This window comes from Hylobates moloch, unplaced genomic scaffold (genome assembly GCF_009828535.3).
Source record: "Hylobates moloch isolate HMO894 unplaced genomic scaffold, HMol_V3 SCAFFOLD_7, whole genome shotgun sequence".
NCBI lineage: Eukaryota > Metazoa > Chordata > Mammalia > Primates > Hylobatidae > Hylobates > Hylobates moloch.
The window spans coordinates 101,771,214-101,792,168 of NW_026652282.1; the positions used below are offsets into that span (position 1 = coordinate 101,771,214).

The 20,955-nt window shown below is 38.4% G+C and overlaps 1 protein-coding gene and 1 non-coding gene across 7 annotated transcripts in view; one reads left to right on the forward strand and one right to left on the reverse strand.

The window, feature by feature from the left end:
- Positions 1-20,955, reverse strand: part of CUL4B (cullin 4B) — a 53,049-nt gene that overhangs the window by 19,204 nt on the left and 12,890 nt on the right. For 2 of the 6 annotated variants that reach the window (XM_058441409.1, XM_058441410.1), the window contains exons 3-12: positions 19,061-19,603; positions 16,904-17,019; positions 6,068-6,171; positions 5,480-5,549; positions 4,374-4,447; positions 3,410-3,572; positions 3,040-3,129; positions 2,653-2,735; positions 1,911-1,978; positions 550-668 (exon numbers count right to left, since the gene is read on the reverse strand). In XM_058441409.1, the coding sequence (XP_058297392.1) occupies positions 550-668; positions 1,911-1,978; positions 2,653-2,735; positions 3,040-3,129; positions 3,410-3,572; positions 4,374-4,447; positions 5,480-5,549; positions 6,068-6,171; positions 16,904-17,019; positions 19,061-19,603 (1,430 nt within the window). Of the gene's footprint in view, positions 1-549; positions 669-1,910; positions 1,979-2,652; positions 2,736-3,039; positions 3,130-3,409; positions 3,573-4,373; positions 4,448-5,479; positions 5,550-6,067; positions 6,172-16,903; positions 17,020-18,755; positions 18,884-19,060; positions 19,604-20,351; positions 20,448-20,955 lie in introns of those variants that run through there. The other 4 variants (XM_032757551.2, XM_032757550.2, XM_032757547.2 and 1 more) reach the window with 3 other exon arrangements.
- Positions 3,242-3,345, forward strand: LOC116812377 (small nucleolar RNA U13). Its single transcript, XR_004370678.1, has one exon. It is a non-coding gene; the product is annotated as a small nucleolar RNA U13 (small nucleolar RNA).

Genomic DNA, 20,955 nt, shown 5'->3' on the forward strand with positions numbered 1-20,955 from the left:
AAAAAAAAAAAACAAACAAACAAAAAAAAGAAATTATGTCAGCCATCAATCAGGTTTTATAGCTGATATGCCACACAGCTACCATTCTCAGGTTGACTGTTCTCAAAATTCCCATTACTTTTTAAACAAATTTAAAATTCCCTTAAAAGAATTGGATCGAGGCCGGGTGTGGTGGCTCACGCCTGTAATCCCAGCACTTTGGGAGGCCAAGGCGGGTGGATCATTTGAGTTCAGGAGTTCAAGGCCAGCCTGACCAACATGGTGAAACCCCGTCTCCACTAAAAATACAAAATTAGCCAGGCATGGTGGTGCATGCCTGTAATCCTAGCTACTTGGGAGGCTGAGGCAGGAGAATCGCTTGAACCTGGGCGGCAGAGGTTGCAGCGAGCCGAGATCGCGCCACTGCACTCCAGCCTAGGTGACAAGAGCAAAACTCTGTCTCAAAAAAAAAAAAAAAAAATTGGATCAAACAAGAAATGCTTGCCAATATGCACTCTTGATGTGTAGATAAGCCGTAAGAGAGAAAAATCACAGGTAAATTGTTAATACCTTGATATATTCGATCCACTGCTGCAAAAGAACCTGAACTCCACCTCGAACTCTACTGAAGAGCTGATACAGAAGAGACAAATCTTGAATTCGGTTTTCATCAAGGAGGTTATTTAAACCTGTATTTTAAAACATTTTGGCATTAAAATATAGTGAACAAAAAAGTGAACAAGATTATCAGACATTTTAATAAAATTTGAGTTATAATCATCATTGTGATACTGGTTTGAACTATAACTAGTCTGTACGTGAGCTGTAATGTGAGATTTCCTTGGAATTAAACCCAACCATCTTTCTGGGTAAAAACTAAATATAGAGACTTTAGTCGTTATAAAAATAAAAACAGGCCAGGCACGGTGGCTCACACCTGTAATCCCAGCACTTTGGGAGGCCGACGCAGGAGATCGATTGAACCCAGGAGGTCAAGACCAGCCTGGGCACAATAGTAAGACCCCCTCCCCCTTTCTATTTTAATTTAAAAAGTTAAAAAAATCAAAAAGAGAAAGAAAAATGGTTAACTCCATAATGGTTTGTGCCATTTAGCATGATAGAGGCAAAAACAAACTTATAAAAACTGGCTTACATAAATATACATTATAAACACCTCACATATGTAGTAGCCATATTATGTACATAGTTGTATTTCAGAATACCGGATATAGCCTGTGATATATCAAAAGCCATGCATAAATAGGTCAAATTTAAATGAGGCTCTAATAAATATTTGATTTTCAGGATGAAATAACAGTATAACTGCATTAAATTTCTAAATATATAAATTTTTATACAAAAGAAAATATTGTTGGGGAGAAAGGTAAGGCTTTTACCTATTTGTGGCATTCTCAAAGTAAAATGTAGGGTATACTCTAAATTCACTTGGGATTAGAAGTGCTTGGTTTGACATGCCATGAACAACAACAAAAAACCCTCACCACTTTGGTGTAAAAAGGAATACCTTTCCTTACTGAAAGCTTACATATTAAGTCAAGAATTTCCCACTTTTTTTCTTTTATTTTATTTAAAGAGACGAGAGTCTCACTATGTTGCCCAGGCTGACCTCAAACTCCTGGGCTGAAGCAATCCTCCTGCCTCAGCCTCCCAAGTAGCTGATACTACAGGCACATATCAACCACTGTTTTTTTATTGGTATTTGTGGATCCTTCTCTTCTAGTTCCTGTATCTTTCAGATAAGAAAACTGGCACCTCCAGGAAATTTACTGTGATTAATAAGGATGGCGTCCATCCTCAGAAATGCAGCCACATGCTATTAAATTTTTAAAAGGGCAACATCTTTAAAAATTCCCTACTAGTTTGCCATTACCATTTAAAAAGCAATCTCTTATTTACAAATTGCCAATTACCTTTCTGAAGAATTGCTGTTAAGTGTTCACCTAGAAGTTGTTTTTCTACAGTAGCAATTAATGACTTCCTAAAGGAAAAAAAAAAAAAAAGGTTAGTATTATTGATGTTTGACTTCCAGAAAATCTAAAGCCTCTCCTGAGGGTGGAAAAAAAAATCAAATAGCTCATTTTAGGTTGATTTCAAGATTCTTATCCTATGTATAAATCTATTGGTGCTCAGAGTTACTATACTTCATGCCTAAAAGAAAAAAAACATAAAGGAATTGACAGGCAAAAATTTAAAAAAAACACTGCATATTTTAGAATTTGGTTTACATAATGAAATAAGTATCTCCAAGACCTTGCTGTAGTTGGCTTTTTCCAAGTTTTGCTACTTTTATTAGGAAGGTAAAGAAGTACTACATACAGAAGCCCCTCGACTGGCAATATTAATACCTAGGAAAGCACAGAAATAGGGGAATCCACTGAATTTTAATTGGCCTGAAGAGTTTAAAGGTCACATCAGCCTTCTAAACACACACACACACACACACACACACACACACACACACACCCCTAATAATCGAATCCTTGGATGAAAACTAACTAGGGAAAAGAATAACTTGAAGTTTGTATTATGAAAACAACTGTTAACACTTCAAATCACACCTGAAAACAGTTACTAACATGTTTAGGATAGCTAAAGTGCTGCAAGTAATTTAACGACAGTTTAAGACTATTAAATTCAGCATGTAATACTTACTGGGTGGTCTGATCTAAGTAAGTAATAAGTCTGTCTGCTTCTTCTTCTAAACGTTTGTTAACATGATGTAGATATTCAGGAACCTACAAAGATAGTTTTTTATATTATTGTTTTCCTCCCCATAAATCACTCAGAAAATGTCAAGTCCAAAAGATCCTGGAAGTGGCCCTGTCAAATGTGACAGGGTAGAATCATATGTAAAAATTTATAGGTAGAGTTTATGATCCAGAATTCTGGCCTTTAAGAAGAGAGAAAAGAAAGGAGCACCTAAGTGAGAGAAGAGCATCACAATGTTGGGAAGATAAATGCAAAGGGAAGCTTATATTCTACAAAGTAAGGTCTATTGTGAGAGACAGCGAGAATTTATTAGTCATGATTTTTAAATACCTCTCTTTCTTGCATTAATTTTTGGCCTTCAGCTGCATAGAGCCGGTTAGTTTCTTCCAAAAATCGTTGTTCAAAAGAATCTTGATAAATCTGGGAGGGGGAACAAAATGAAGGAGATCATTTATTTAGCAAATATTTACTAAATGTCCTCTATGTCTATGTAAACAGCATTATGAATTTGGTTTTTAAACAACAAGCTAGGATCCTTTTGTAGTTTAGAAGCATGATGATTGGGTTTTTATGCTCATATATGAGATGTGCTTCCTTCAAACCTTGTTATGACATCAGCACGTTACCTGTCTGATGTGGGGGGAAAAAAAAACTAGGAATAGCAATCAGCTCTGTATAGTATGTGTAGAAGTTAACTTACTTGCAAATCAGACAGCATGCTTAAAAGGCTTCGAAGTAAACTTCTATCAATTGCTTCACCATTCCTTTCCCTCTCAATCAAGAGAAGAATGCCATCAATTGTCTTATTCTGCACTTTCTGATCACTTATAATATGAGCCCTAAATAACTCCAGTCCCATGTCCCTAAAATAAAAAACAAATATAACCTAAATTAATTGACAATACCACTTCTGAAGAGGTTCGCTTAACTTCTTACCACATGTTCCCACGCTAATTAGGGCTCCAGGGCTTTGAAGCAGCAATTGTCAAAAAATAACATCCACACATTTAATTTTGAATAACATTATTAGATTAAAGCACACAGGAAACTCATTTTGTCTTTACTGAGAATTGAAGCTAAATTCCTATTTTCCTCCATAACTAAGTTTTGTTGTATTATTTCTTTTTGTGGATTTCTTCCTTGCTCAAATCAACAGACAAAATTAGTTCAAAGACATAAAACAGTTTTCACTGTACTGGTATTGAAAGCTTATTTGGTTATTTATCAACTGGTTTCAATACTAAAGAATCAGTGAATTCTGATCATTGCTGTAGGCAGATGATAGGTACGTGGGGGGGGGAAGAGTTCATGATACTATTCTGTTTTCGTGTATACATGGACTTTTCCATAATGTTAAATGAGTGAACTCTTGATGATCAGCAGCAAAATGAATCACAATCATAGACATTCCAGAGCAAACTTTAGTCCCCTTGGCTAACAAAAAACTTCTTCATAAATTAATACATGCCCAGGGAATGTTAGCTATCTTCAATATTAGCATAGGCAACATATTATTAGGAAGATAAAACTGCTACAAAGGAAAGTCTAGAAGCCAAATGTGAATTTTTAGAATATTTACAGTATAGCTTATACTCTTTCATTAGTGTAATTAAGATTTGAATATGATTTGGAACAATCTTTTCATGTTTTTCTGGTATCCTTACCAAATGGAGGGTAGCATTGAATTCTGAAGAACGTAAGTTCTATCCAGAAACAAAAAAATGCTCCTAATCATGATCTGCCAATGAAAAAAAAGAAATCAGACAAGTTTTGTATGTTGTGAAGCTGAAATATTTGCTTTCAATAAGAATAAAACTGAAGGGTTTGTCTGTATATATATTAGATTACTAACATCAAACATGCAGATAAACACATCTATCTGAAAATATACCCATATCGTTTTTATTATTCAACAGTCTTAATCCTTTTTGTGTTTTCTAGAAAAAAGACACTTAAAATGGCCCTCTGACTTACTACTTGAAAAGTAACTGAAAATAATAACAGAGAATCAAGGGGACACTCATATAATTCTTCCTGTGCCACAGTGCTAGGGAATGAAGCTGCCTTACATTGCACATGTGAGGGGTTTTTTTGGCAGGGGGTGGGGGTGGAGGGGGTGATGGATTTTAAGATTTTAATCTGTAGAATATAAGGTATAAACCAGATTAAGAAAAATGGAAAAGGTTGTCATCTGAATAAACTAAAACACAGGACCATCAGGCACCTTCACAGGTAATCAAACAGTGGACAGGATAACCATCAAGAGAGAAAAAAAATAAGAGTGACAGACGAAATGTAGCTTTTTAATGAATGAGATAAATACATTTTTGGTAAGTGTGACAAAAATAAAAATGAACCTAAGGTGCAAGACATTTTGAAATGCAGATTTACCTATAACTTGTGGTTTTAAAATAGAAAACTCAACCAAAACTAGTTTCCAATTCAGAAAAGGAACTTGGGAGGAAGAGTGGGAGGGGGGCGAGGGATAAAAGACTACAGTGGTGCAATGTATACTGCTCTGGTGAAGGGTGCACCCAAATCTCACAAATCACCACTAAGGAACTTACTCATGTAACCAAATGTCACCTGTACCCCAATAACTTACGGGAAAATAAAAAATAATAAGTAAAAAAAAGAAAAAGAAAAGGAACAGATATTGCAGCAATCTCCCTATTGCTAAGTTTTAAAAACTAACACTCCTGTATTTGAAGAAATGTTTTTAACTATTAATACAATGTTTAGCCGAAATACAATACTTTTTCCAGCTTACCATTTGTCTGCAATGGTTTTGCCAGCATCTATCAATCTTCTTTAAAAAAAGAACGCTATCCAATGAATCCCTGAAACATATGTTAAGGATATTTTGAAGCGTTTGGTACAAGTCATATGTGCCATGTGACAGACGGCACATTAGTCTTAAACATGAATACCTTGCACACTAAGTGAAACTAAATGGCACTTGATTATGCACCAAAGTGCTATTTCCTAATTTGTAAAAGAAAAAAAAACATAGTTTATACTAAAAAACACCTTTAAAAACAAGTCTTACACATAACTGAACATCATGTTTTTAGTTTACGATTTCCCTTAGGAGATTATTTTTCCTCAAGTGGAAATCTGTTAGGGCAAAAAGGGTAAAGACATAAGGACATCTTATTTACATGAATACCACATGTAGTTCTGGACACGAATTAAGGCTGAAAAGTCAAAATGTGTTTCTTTCTCGAGAAACACAAGGCATAAAAAATGACAAACCTACAAAATACAGGCATTCTACTTCAAGCTGGGTTAAACAGTGAGGGGTCGGGACGGAGAGGAAGACAAAACTATTCACGATTTTTTGTTTTAAAAAGGATATTCTCTGAATTGATGAATCTGTGCTTTGATGTGATCTTCACAGATCTGTCTCAGCTGTTTGTACAAGTTTGCAGAAATCTTGTAAGAACAGAGATTTTCTACAGCCTGCAAGGTTAAACACATACTTTCTTAAGGAGAGGATGAAGGATTTCTCAACTATTTACATCAGATTCTTATTGATATTTCTACCACATCAGCTTATTAAAAAGGGTTATTCATCCACTTAAAACACAAGGTAAAACAACAAAATATATCAATGTGGATGGCAAACTTTCTCATAACCAATGCACTGTATCAAAAAAGAACAAATTACAGGTTTAGCATCTTTAATCTAAAAATCTGAAATCCAAAACGCTCAAAAATCTGAAACTTTTTGAGTGCCAACATGCTGCTCAAAGAAAATCCTACTTGGGCTGAGTGCAGTGATTCATGCCTGTAATCCCAACATTTTGGGGGGCCAAGGTGAGAGGATTGCTTGATGCCAGGCTAGAACAGCCTAGGCAACTGTGATGGTTAATACTGAGTGTCAACCTGATTGGATTGAAGGATACAAAGTATTGATCCTGGGTGTGTCTGTGAGGGTGCTGCCAAAAGAGATTAACATTTGAGTCAGTGGGCTGGGGAAGGCAGATCCACCCTTAACCTGGTGGGCACAATCTAATCAGCTTCCAGTGAATATAAAGCAGGCCAAAAAAAGTGAAAAGGAGAGAAGGGCCTAGCCTCCCTTTCTCTCATGCTGGATGCTTCCTGCCCTCGAACATCAGACTCCAAGTTCTTCAGTTTTGGGAATCAACCTGGCTCTCCTTACTCCTCAGCTTGCAGACAGCCTATTGTGGGACCTTGTGATCGTGTAAGTTTAACACTTAATAAACTCCCCTTTATATATATCTCCTACTAGTTCTGTAGTTCTGTCCCTCTAAGAAAACCCTGACTAATACAGAAACAAAGCAAGACTCCATCTCTACAAAAAATTTAAAAATTAGCTGGGCCCAGTGGTGTGCACCTGTAGTCCCAGCTATTCAGGAGGCTGAGGCAGGAGGATCACTTGAGCCCAGGAGTTCAAGGTTGAAGTGAACCATGATTACACCACTGCACTCTAGCCTGGGGACAAAGTGAGACCTTGTCTCAAAAATAAAAAAGCTGTCTTATTTAAAATGTTAATCATTTTCACAAGCAGAGCTTCATTTTGGGTTTAAAAAAGAATTTCACCTATTCTCTACGTATCAGATGGGTCGGGCAGTCCTACTACAATTGAATTAAAATTTACTTAAATGTTCTTGAATTTTCCTGAACAGAACAAAGCAGAAATTATTGCTAGCAGTATGATAATGAGTATGATATAATACCAAGGAATTTTCTCCAACATTTCAGTTTAAGAATAGTTAAATATAGATTTTAAAATTTGTAACTGGGCGCAGTGGCTCATGCCTGTAATCCCAGCGGTTTAGGAGGCTGAGGCAGGCGGATCACTTGAGGTCAGGAGTTCAAAATCAGCCTGGCCAACATAGTGAAACCCCGTCTCCACTAAAAATACAAAAATTAGCCAGACATGGTGGTGCACGCCTGTAATCCCAGCTACTCAGGAGGCTGAGGCAGGAGAATCTCTTGAACCCAGGAGGTGGAGGGTGCAGTGAGCCGAGATCACACCACTGCATTCCGGCCTGGGCAACAGAGAGAGACTCCATCTCAAAAAGGAATAAAATAAAAAATAAATAAAATTTGTACAACTGAATTAACACCAATTACAAAAGAAATAACTGCATTTTTACTTCACTTTAATAACTGAATTGGTCTTCTTTTATACTCAGATTCCAGAAGGATGACCTTCAGATTTCAGTAAGTTTCCTGTTATGCATATATAAAAGACTTGCAAATTTAAAACAACAGGCATGGTAAAACTCTTTGGGAAAACTCTGATATAATCTATAATTCCAAGTGGTAATGACTTAAATGTAAGACCAGAATTCCTTTCTCACCACAACAGAAGAAAAAAATTCCATTAAAATGGACTCTAGGGGGGCATCCAAGTTCTGTGGGCTGGAGTGGAATTTTAAAAATATGTAGTTAGAAGTCACATTCCCAATATGCAGGTCCAGTAAATAAATTAGCAAATGAAAAGAAAGCTTGGCAGAGCGTGGTGGCTCACGCCTGTAATCCCAGCACTTTGGGAGGCCAAGGCGGGCAGATCATGAGGTCAGGAGTTCAAGACCAGTCTGACTAACATAGTGAAACCCTGTCTCTACTAAAAATACAAAAATTAGCCGGGTGTGGTGGTGTGCACTACTCGGGAGGCTGAGGCAGGAGAATCTCATCAACCCGGGAGGTGGAGGTTGCAGTGAGCCGAGATTGTGCCATTGCATTCCAGCCCAGGCAACAGTGTGAGACTCTGTCTTGAGAAGAGAAAAGAGAAGAGAAGAGAAGAGAAGAGAAGAGAAGAGAAGAGAAGAGAAGAGCTTAAAGGAAACCTCTTACACCACAAGAGACAAGTCACCACACCTCATCAGGAAACAGCAGGCCAATTAGATTGGGCAGCTATGGAGGAGTAAGAAGGCTGAGACCCTGCTGGACTGCCCACTTTTCATGTGACCTGGGGCTAGGCCACAAATGCTTAAGGGAATTTACATGTATTTCATGTGCCTCTCTGTTCACACGGGTCCTTTGTGGACTGTCCCCCTTCCACCTTTAGTATTCCTCTCATTGTATCTCACCGTTCCTTCTGAATGACTGTTTTCTCAGCATTTCTTATCTCTCTGCTTAGATTCTGTCATATGACTTAGTGCGTACTTCATCTTTCCACACTGCACACTTCCAGTACTTCTCTAAGTCCTATTTATCCCATTTCCTTCTGCTATGTTCCCTTCTCACATAAAACAGTTCTCGGCACATCTACTTATCTTCTCACACAAGATACCATATTCCCTTACTACTCAATTAGGTCCCACTTCTTCCAATAAGTTCTTCTTAATTGACTCAGCTACCAGTGACTCACATGGCACTCGCACCCATCATACCACACTGACTTAGTCATTGAGTCAACACTATTTATCTCCCAACCACTGGACACTTCTTACACAAAACTACTTATCTTTTTATGTGTATATCTTGTCTCTCTGACTCCTTAATGACAGAAAGACATTGTGTGGTCATCTATCTATAAATTCTTTAATACTTTTTAAGCTTTGAACCAAGTGAATACATGAAGTATTCAAAAAAATCTCTAGCAATGTGTCCTGCACATAGAAAGGGCTTCTAGTATGAGAAAAGCTGCCAGAAAACGTGTAATTATGATTGAGTGTGCTAGATGCTATGATGAGGATAAGCAGAGAGATGAGGCCCCTAACCCAGCATTTAGGGGAGGGCAAGTCAGAAAAGCCTTCCTGGGAAGAGGTAAAGGGACAGAGTCCCAAAGACCCACAGGGAAACAAATAAAAAGTTAGTGGAAATAGTGAGAAATCGAGAATTAAGCTGGGCTTTACAGCACAGAGTCTCTCACCTGTGTTTAGCTGGAGGGTGGTTTAAGAACTTTAAGGCAAGAAAGGCAGGAGCATCTAAGGTGAGTTTTGAGGTCAAGTTCGGAGGGAATATTCTGTTTTTCTAATTTAGCCTTGACTGCTTAACCTATAGACCGGATCTAGTCATTTTCCTTCCTCAACAACCTTCCATCAAGCTTTTCCTGTACTGTGATGGGGCAATCTCGTAATAGGTATAAATAAACAAACAAAAAGAACTACCTGGTACATGGTCTGCTATCATTTATGTAAAAAAGGGACAAAATAAAAACATACACAGTCGTTTTACGTATATAAAACATCTCTGGAAAGATATCCAAAAAACTAATAATGTCTGTCACAAAGAGCACTAACTAACTAGGGGACTGGAGGATGGGGTGGAAGTGAGACTTTTCACTACGTCCTCTGCAATACTTTCGGGGCTTTGAACCAGAGGAACATATTAAGTATTCAAAAAACTTAAATACTTGCCTTCCCCAATAAAAGCCTTTCTAACTTCCCCACCACCATACTTTTAAGCATGGCGTTGAAGGCGAATCTTACCACTTCCATCTCATGTCTGATTATAACTTTTTTTTTCTTTTTTTTTAGATGTAGTCTTGCTCCGTCGCCCAGACTGGGGTGCAATCTTGGCTCAGTGCAACCTCTGCCTCCAGGTTCAAGTGGTTCTCCTGCTTCAGCCTCTCAAGTAGCTGGGATTACAGGCATGCGCCGCCACACTCAGCTAGGTTTTTTTGTATTTTTAGTAGAGATGGGGTTTCACCATGTTGGCCAGGCTAGTCTCGAATTCCTGACTTCAAGTGAACTGTTCACCTCAGCCTCCCAAAGTGCTGGATTACATGCATGAGCCACCTTGGCCACCCCTGACTATAACCTTTCACACATCCTTTGATCCAAGTACTCTACTTTTCTCACTTTTGGGCAAGATTTGGAGTGGTGTCTCTAAAACAGTGGCTTCCAAAATGTTTTGACCCAAAGCCACAGTAGGAAATCTAATGTCACAATCCATCATACATAAATTTATATAACTAAAATAAAATCTTCACGAACCTACACATCATTACTCTACGTGATGCATTCTGATATTTGCTATTTCATTTCTTTTTAAAAAATGCTTGTCACAAACTATTAATTTCATGAACCTATTAGAACTTAAGTAACTTAGGGTAGGTACTTATGCTCTCTTACTAGTACTAAGTGCTTTCCACAACCCCAAGGTATCAGTCCAGTTTTGGACACAGTAAGCAGTCATGGATTGAACAAGGAATGACTGTTTACTAAGTACTCTTCATCCTATTACATGCTGGGATGGAAACAGGAATAAGGTGTTTGAGATAAGCTCTATTTTACTCTAGATCTTTGAAACGTACTTTTAGAAATATATTATTTTAAATATTATGTATGTATTATTTATGTATTTTTACATATTATGCATTGTTTTATTTAAATATTATGTATTATGTATTTTTACACAGTATGCATTACATATTTATTATTTAAATATTATGTATTATGTATTTTTACATATTATGCATTATGTATTTATTATTTACACTAATAAAACACTTTGGGAATCTCTGGAAGTAACCTCTTGCCTCACAAACAACTATTTGTAATGAACAGATTCTAGATAACTGCAACCTCTGCCTCCTTGGTTCAAGCGATTCTCATGCCTTAGCCTCCCCAGTAGCTTGGATTACAGACACGTGCCACCACACCTGGCTGAATTTTGTATTTTTGGTAGAGACTGGGTTTCACCATGTTGGCCAAGCTGGTCTTGAACGCCTGACCTCATGTGATCCGCCCACCTTGGCCTCCCAAAGTGTTGGGATTTCAGGCGTCAGCCACCGCACCCAGCCTTACAAGTATTTTTAATAAAACTATCTTTTTACTTAAGCTCCCACTAATTACCAGTAAATATGCTGCCTTAAATCCTTTGAAGGTACTTAGGTATAAAATACAGGCATTCTAGCAAGCTTCTAACCCTTATTCTTCCAAATCCCAGCCCTTCCCCTCCAAAATCCACAGGATACATAAAAAATGTGTCTTTCTTCGCAAGGATGAGCTAAAAAAAAGTGTCTGAAAAAAAAAACACACTCAAAAAAAAATATATAAACGTGTAGTAAATGACATATGCAAATATTTACTGAACAACAGACAATAAAAAAGATACTGAATTTTTCCACCAGGGTGTTGAACTCTGGTCACTGGTCTAAGGAGTGGAGTCTTATTTTTCAAGCTATGTTTACAGATAGTAAGTAAAGCACATAACAAAAATTCAACAACTGATATAGCAATAAGATCTACACTATCTCTCTTTTTATGTCAAGTAAAAATGGCTAAGATACTCTAATATTCAAAAACTAAGAATCTGCTTAAAGGAAACCAACTATACAATGAAACCTAAACTCCTTTTCTTTTTACTTCCAGTAAACAGGGCTTAAACAAGACTGAAAATTATCAAGGACTAAGAATTTGTAAGTGCACATTTTAAAATTTTTTAGTATTTAATAATCTATTGTATATTTCAAAATAACAAAAAGTAGAATTTTAGTTGTACATTTTAAAAAAACAGCAACAATAGTACTGATTAACGATTCAGTAAAAAGAGAAATACATAATACATAATAGACTAAGCTTTAAGACATCAACAGTGTGACAAAAGTTACATAGACTCCAACAGCTAGTCATCAACAATGCTAAGAATCTGACTGCTTTCTTATAATCATTGACTGCTTAAGCAACCAGATTTTACAATTGATAATAACCTGTACTATTTGATTCTAGTCCTGTGGTCATCTACTCTATAAATGAATTGTTAATAGAAAGGTTCATCATTTAAGGTTTATTTCACAAAAAGGTAACTACAGTTCCCATTATTAATAATAAATAAAATTATTTTCATCAGAATTGAAGTATGGACTAGGCTTGACTTTAAAAACAGCTAGAGATTTATAGGAAAGATAAATGTTACATGCTCCTGTACAAACTTTCAGCATCTCCAAAAAAGGTAGCTGATCTTAAACACTGTACTAGGCCAGGCATGGTGGCTCATGCCTATAAGCCTGGCACTTTGGGAGGCCAAGGCGGGATGACTGCTTGAGGCCAGGAGTTCGAGAACAGCCTGGGCAACATAGCAAGACCCCCATATCTCTATTTAAACAAAACAAAACAAAACACTGCAGCTACTCATATAAAAGTTGATAACATGAGCTCATAATAGGATTATCAAAATAATCCTATTTAAAATATTACTTATTAATAGTAAAAAACTCACACCAAAACCAAAATTCCAACTGTACGATACCACATGTGAAAACAAGACACATTCTTTTTAAGCGTACAGGGACACTGTTCCTAGAGAGTTCCTGTCTTTTTCTATTATTTTTTCAATTTCGCTAATGGTGTCTACTGAAGCACATTTGGAATGTAATCTATTTATCAGCCAGCTGCTGTGGCCCAGTGTAGATTTAGAATTTAAAATCGTGTGGCTTCAGAGCTCTAAAATAAAATGTAATTTTAAAATAAAGATTTCTTTTCTAAAGACTCAAATATCTACTATCATTGATGACACATAACAATATACAGCAGGGACTGTGATAATTACTTTTTTGCAATATTTCATTTACGTCTAAAAAACCCTGCCATATAGGTAGCCGTTAGTCTCACCATCTTGTAAATGAGGAAACCAAGACTTAGAGAAGTAACTCGCCCAAAGTTATATGATGAGTGACAGATCTGTAACCTAAGGCAGGCTGAACAGCTCAAAAGTCAGTGCATTTAATCAGTCTTATTTGTAGTCAATCAAAAACAAGCACGCAAACAAACAAAACAGTCAAATGAAAACATTAATCACTGCCTCACACCCACAGGATCTCAAGGTTGTCAAGGAAAGATAATTTTAAAACTCAGGTCCAATTCCAATTTAAAATTACTTTAAAAAGACAATGTTTGCTTACTGCAAGTGTACTTAGAACAGCATGTTCTTTTATAGAAATTAAAAACTTAGTAGGCAGTACATGCAACCCACACTAGGGACTTCCATACTTAAAGCTTTAAAGCAAAATGTTTTTTCATGCAGAAGTAAGTTCTAAGTAGACATATACCAGTAAGTGTTTACCTCAGAGAAAGAGGGTGGGACAGGGGTTTGGAGAACTTTTGTATAACTACATATTTCCACATTATTTCAATTTTAGAAGAGTACTTTTTCTTATTTATTTCCCACTCAGGTAGATTGAGAGAGTACTTCTAATTACGTTTCAATAAGTCAAAATCAAACAAGCACCTGAAGTCCAGATTATATGAAATAGCTTTACCTCCTTTATCCTCCTGTTTGAACTTGAACATCTCAAAATAATCTTTCTGAGAACAATCCAAAGGAACATTTATAAAATTAAGGTCAAAAACAGTAAAAGAGCTAAAAACCAATGCTTTTGAATTCATTATAGCAAAAGCAGTAAGGTATTATGAAAAATGCAAACAGTGAAGTTATAAGACTTGTGACTAGGCTAAAGAAATGCAACTGAACAACAGCAGGTAAAACTTACGAAGTACAAGAAAACAAAAACAAAAGATGCAAGCTCTATGCTCTTGAAAGAAAAAGATTTAACAGAATCAATATATCAGGAAAAGTATTTTCAAATCAAAAGCTCTGGAAAAATATTCAAGGTAAAGTAAATAGGGTTAATTAATAACCACAATAAACATTTGTTATAAATATGGAATATATAAAATATTACTGAAATTAAATATGCTGTATACCAGCATATCCAAATAAACCCCATATACTATCCAAATAAACACCACTTATGCATGCACAAATAAAAATACTACTAAAATGATAAAGAGCTTTTTCCCTAAAGTAAAACAATTTAATTGTTTCAAACACTGCACTACAGTGGTATTCAAAGTACCAGGGTATAGTAGTGAGGTGGTACAGGAGTAAACGTGCAACGAACTAGAAATCCAGCACCTCAGTTTGAGTTGCCCCTGCTCTGCCAATATGTGACTCTGGGCAGGTTACTCAACTTCTCTGAGACTCAGTCTCCTCATCAATAAAGTGGGGATAGGCCAGGCGCGGTGGCTCACACCTGTAATCTCAGCACCCTGGGAGGTGGAGGTGGGTGGATCACTTGAGGTCAGGAGTTCGAGATCAGCCCGGCCAACATGGTGAAACCCTGTCTCTACTAAAAATACAAAAACTAGCAGGGCGTGGTGGCAGGCGCCTGTAATTCCAGCTACTTGGGAAGCTGAGGCAAGAAGATCACTTGAGCCCGGGAGGTGGAGGTTGCAGTGAGCCAAGATCACGCCACTGCACTCCAGCCTGAGTGACATAGCAAGACTCCATCTCAAAAAAAAAAAAAAAAAAAAAAAGTGGGGATAGTAACTACTACCCTACGTACTCCAGAAAGGGTTTCCATAATGCTTATATGAGATAATACAAGATGAATCCCCTTTGCAGGCTGTCACGAACACCACAAAGAAAAAATATTGGACCACATGCTCTCTTAAGGCCTTTCCAAGTCAGTTTCATATTTTGGCTTTTATTGTTGTACATTTTAGGAGACGCATATATAATATGCCAAAAAAGCCATATGAAATGGGCTTATTCTTAATAGCTTACTACTACAACTACTAGCTGACATTTGCATAGCATTACAATGCTTATAATGTTACATGGCATTATTACTATGTGTTGTGCACTGATTTGAGCATTTTGCGTGTACTGATTAATTTTCACAGCAACAGAAACTGGTGATCTCAATTGACATACTACAAGTGAAGAAGCTATACTGTGGCTTGTAAAAAAGTTTGACTCGTGATATCATCTTATATTTATAAGATTATAGTGCCTGGAGGTGTTTTCCACAAATATCTTATTTGATTCTTATCAGCAACCTTGTGAGATAGGTAGGGCAAATTATTATTTCCTCTACTTTAGAGAGAAGGAAATTTAAATTGAGAGTGATGGCTGGGTTTGGTAGCTCACGCCTGTAATCTCAGCACCTTGGGAGGTTGAGGTGACAAGACTGATGTAGCCCTGGAGTTCAAGACCAGCCTGGGCAACATAGCAAGACCCATATCTCTTAGAAAAACAGGAAAAAAACTGAGAGGGCTTTAGTACCTGGCCCAAGATTACGAGGGTAACAGCAGTCAAAACTAGATCCCAAACCCATCTTCTGACTCCTAATCCGGGATTTGCCCATCACCATACTAGCTCTGCAACTAAAATATACAAATACTGATAAATCAAACCAACATAATTTCTTACAAGGTACTCATCAATACAAAAATTCAAGCTATTGTACTCTGAAGTATCATTTTTTTTTTTTTGAGATGGAGTTTCACTCCTGTTGCCCAGGCTGGAATGCAATGGTGCGATCTTGGCTCACCGCAACCTCTACCTCCTGGGTTCAAGCGATTCTCCTGCCTCCGCCTCCTGAGTAGCTGGGATTACAGGCATGCACCACAATGCCTGGCTAATTTTGTATTTTTAGTAGAGATGGGGTTTCTCCATGTTGGTCAGGCTGGTCTCAAACTCCTGACCTCAGATGATCTGCCAGCCTTGGCCTCCCAAAGTGCTGGGATTACAGGTGTGGGCCACCGTGCCCGGCCTGAAGTATCTTTTAACACCAAATCCCTGACACCCTACTGAAAGTAACTTCTTGAATTGGTTGTGTGTCAAATACACAGTAGGGAAAAATTTCTTGGTAGCAAGAGATTGCCCTTAGTAACTGCCCTTAACATTACTTTTAAGTGTAGGGACCCATTTCCTAAGTAAAGAATCTGAACCTCAGACTAAGCTGCTGGACTACAAACTGCTACTCATTTCTGGGCTAAGGTGCATCTTGTAGCCCAGGTATTAGAAAAATGTAAAGAACAAGAAAAAGAAATGGCAAAGTCTACTATTAAGAAGGAGGTAGAATAAAGGATATGAATAATATCTGCATGTCTTGAGGCCTTTCCTATGGGTAGGTAACACAACTAAGAAACAATTATCACAATAGAATGACATGTCACCAGAAATCATCTTTGGGATTCATGCTATAGGATTACATTATAGGTAGAACTTCTATTACACCAAGGTACACGTAACTGTAATTCCTTATCAGAGGGGTCAAAGATAAGCACAACTTATACTGGTATGACTGTACCCATGGTTTATGTGAGAATATGTGGTCTAATTATAGAGTTCATCAATTAATGGAGAAACTAAAATTAGAAGGGAACCAAAAGTCTACTTAAGAACCTATTTCAGAAAGCAAAATCCATATACATCCCACCTCAATTTATGTTAATCAAATCTGGTTATGCATATTAATACATACCTGGTAGAGTTCTTCTAAATTGTACTTAATTGAAGTACTATTCTGAATAGCTTCCACTGCTTCTTTCAGTTTTTGCCAGGTTTCATCTGTGTAGTTTTCTGGTAATTTAGGCTTATCTAGATGATATGTAAAAGGTTGGTATCAGAATACCATGTCAGATATAGTAACCAAAGATTCATAAAATACAATAGCATTACTATTTTTAGGGTAAATTGTGATCTTTATAACTATTACACCTAATCATTAAAGTAACCACTGTATTTAAGCTTAATATAAAGAATAAAATTTGAAATGCCATAATACTGTTTAAGTCATTTTGACTCACCTATTAAAACTGAAGGTGAGGTTTTTCTCCTATTGATTGTATTGCTTCAAAAAAATAAAAATTCAAGAATGACCATAAAAAATAACAATCCTGATCTTATTTCATCATGTGTAAAACCTAAGTCGACAGGAATTTTTAACCTGAGATTTAAAGTACTGTCTATGTGCAAGGTACTTTATAAGCCTCTTAATCTTCCCAACAATACCCTGAGGAATCTATTTTACAACCGAGGAAACTGAGGCTGGAACTCATTTAGTAAGCTTGCCCAAGGTCATCATAGCTAGTCAATGGCAAAGCTGGGATTCTAATTCAGGTCTGTTTGACCCCCAAATTTATGCAGCATCTATAGAAACGGAAACATCTTAACTCAGGTTTTAAACTACATTTAGGAGCAGAGTGAAATTTTTAAAGATTGAAAGAAATGACTCCAGAAACCATATTGCATTTTCAGAATAGAAAGAAACATCTTACTCTAGGCTTTAAACTTCACTGACTAGCAATGAGTGTGGGGAAAAAAGTTTTAATTAGAACATCCAAATGCCTTAATGATATGCTTTTATTTTAGGAGGGAGAGAAAAAAATCTCTGAAACCAATTTGAAAATGCAACCAGGATCATAACTCATTTAAAAATCTTTAGCTATAAAATCCATACATTTTTAAGTGAAATAATGAAAACGTTAGTCAATTACAATTCATATTGACTTCAGAAAGCTCTACTATTAAATCAGAAACTGAGAGCCTGGGTATGGGAAGGTAGTGATATAAAAAAGAAAGGGTTAAAAATAGACAACACCATAGCCCTCTGCTTGAGACAAAATAGAGCATATTCCTGATTTCCACACAATGTTAAAAACACAAGCATAGAGAACCTAATCTTCTCAATACTAATATTCAGCCACAAAGCACTTATCTCATAAATATTACTTAAGTTCATTCATTTACTTCTCTATTTAATAAACACTGTAGCACTGATTACCTGGCAGTTAAGGGTGTTGAAAAAGTAAGTCAGAAAAACAGAAACACATTCAACAGATAAAAATTGATTCAGCTCAAATACATTTTTAAAAATTGCTGATTTTATATTTGCATCAATGTATTCATAATACTCTCCTCACATATCTCAAACACGGTCTTAACAAATTTTCCTAAAAGCTGCAGGTCGACACTTTAAAATTCATTTTAGTGATGGAAAAAATAGATGTAGTAATTGTTCCTATCTTTAGACTAGTGGTACACAGAGCTACTACTGTGTATACACAATGTTTTTCACTTTCAAACCCTACCTTTGGAAAGAAATGCAGAGAACATAAATTTTTCTTCAAATACTGCTTCCAAATGAGTTTCATGAATACAGTATAAATCTAATTATAAATCTTATTTGAGCATAAAAAGATCACTATTGCTACCTGCATTTCTAGGCACTGGATAATGTGGCCTACTGAAGCATAAAAATAAAAATCCCAGCAGTGCCAAGGCTCGCTATGCACCTGAAATAAATAAACCTCTTTAGAATACAAATTTCTCACCTGTAAAATCCGGATCAATCATACCGATTGTCAGTGTTATAGAGAATAACAGATTAAATACAATAGGTTGAAAAAGACCTCAAAATACTGCATAGAAACACCCCGGTGTATGCTTCAGCACAAGGATCCTAACCACCCCCGGAAAATGAACCCTCCACCAAAAAAGGACCTCCCCTCCACCTCATTGATTATGCATAAAACATTAGGCCACCTCCAAACTGTTTAATATATTAACATAAATACAGCACGTGACCCCTCGAGTGTCAAATCCTTATTAGGTGATTATGGATTTTGGCCTTGGTTACCTTTAAAGTTCTTGATCACTAACTTCTTAGCAGAGCCAGGCTTGCTGTTAGCAAAGCTAGAGACGGTGGTAGAAGATTTGGCTAGGCCGTTTGCATGATGCACCGAAGCCACAGAAGAGATTAATATACTCTTATTTTTAAGTTGCTGCTGCTGAGATGTTGCAGCAGTTGGTGAAGATGAGGAGGAGGAGGAGGAGGATTCCTCAGCCATCTTCGCATCAAACCCTACAAACTCCAGGGTGTCTTCAAAACGCAGCTTCTTCTGTATCGGTACGTGGCTGGAAGCAGCCACTGAAACCCCCAGGCAGAAGGACGAGGTTGAAGGGGATGCCGAATCCCTGGGTTGTAAAGGAGGAGTGGAAGAGGAGGAAGAGGTGGAATCAAAGTCTTCTCTCTCGTTACTACTGTTACTGCTGCTACTGCTGCTGCTGTTTAACTTTCTCTTCTTGGCAGAGGTGGGCGGAGTGGTGCTGGTATTACCATCAGTGGCAGATCTGACCTCCTGAGCAGCAGCAGCAGCTGAGGGACTGGGGGAAGAAAAACCTGTTGGAAACATGAAAATAGCGGGGTCAACAGGCAGAGGAGCATCAAAAACCTACGTTTATATGCCTGCGTGCGTGTAGGAGAGAAGGTGGCAATGCTAGAGGGGGAAGGGAAGAAAGAAGAGAGGAGAAACACAGAGGACGAGAAGGAAAGTGAAGGAGGGGGGGCTACACCGGGGGAATGGGAGGGTTTGGGAAGGCGGATAGGCTGACACCAGGAGTGAGCAGAACGAGGGGGGAGAGCGAATGAGGAGGCAGACAGGTAAACGGCCGTGCCGTCCCCCTCCCCTGCTTTTCGATCTCTCTCCCCCCCTTTCTGCAGGAGCGACTCAGCGAGTCTGTGAGGCTGCAGCTCCTCCTCCTTTTCTCCCTCTCCCTGGGAGGGGAGAAGCTGTGGTTGGGGGAAAGGGGGAGGGGGAAAGAACCAGGGCTTGTTATTGTCAATAGCACAAGAGGCTAAAGATGGCGCCATTTCCGGTCACGCGGCGCCGAGGGAGGGGCGGTGTCAACCTCAGGGAGTGGGGGTGAGGGAAGCGCTGCAGCCGCCCGGGGGACGGGGGAGCTCGCGCGTGAGGGGGCGGCTGGAAAGGGGCGGCTAAAGTGCCCCAGACGCTCGCGCTAGTTCGCTCCTGCTCCCGCTCCCCTTCGCGCTCCCCTTTCCTGGCAGCGCCTTCCTTCCCTGGCCCACCGGGAACTCCCACTCCCTTCTTAACGGTCCCGCGGGAAGCTCCGCGCCGCAGCGCCCTTACCGGAAGTGACTGGGCAGACACTTTTCATAGCGCCCAGATCCCGAAGCCCCCAGGTCCGCAGGACTTGAGTGGGGGGGGAAGGGGGGAGGGAGAAACTGGGGGGAAGAAAAGTGGATAGGAGGAGGGGGCGGGCCTTCGAGACACCTTCGGAGCTCCTGATTGGAGCTTTCTGAAGGCGAGGGGGTGGGGGGGTGGCGGGAGGAGCGGGAAGGAGCCTCGGGGGAGGGAAGGTAGTGACGGCGAGGGGCGGAGTGAGCTAGCTGGGAAAACGGAGGAGGAGGAAGAGGAGGAGACAGGGAGGGACGGAATAAAACGTAAGGGTCCGGGAGAATAGGAACTTTGAAAGAGATAAAAGAATAAGGAGTGGTTGCAAGGCTAGGGGAGTAACCCTAAATAGAGGAAAACATAATCGTGCCATTATGCCCGCTGCTGGAGAGGAATGTCCCGATGTTAAGATAGGAAAGGAGAAGAAAACGAGCTAAGATAGGAAGAAAAGGACTTTTTGATTCGGTGCCGCTATAAATTGTTTCTGTTGTATCTCAGGGCACCACAGACCGAAGGCTGAATAAGGCTTGAATTTTGATGCCTTTTTCTTTCATGTAGC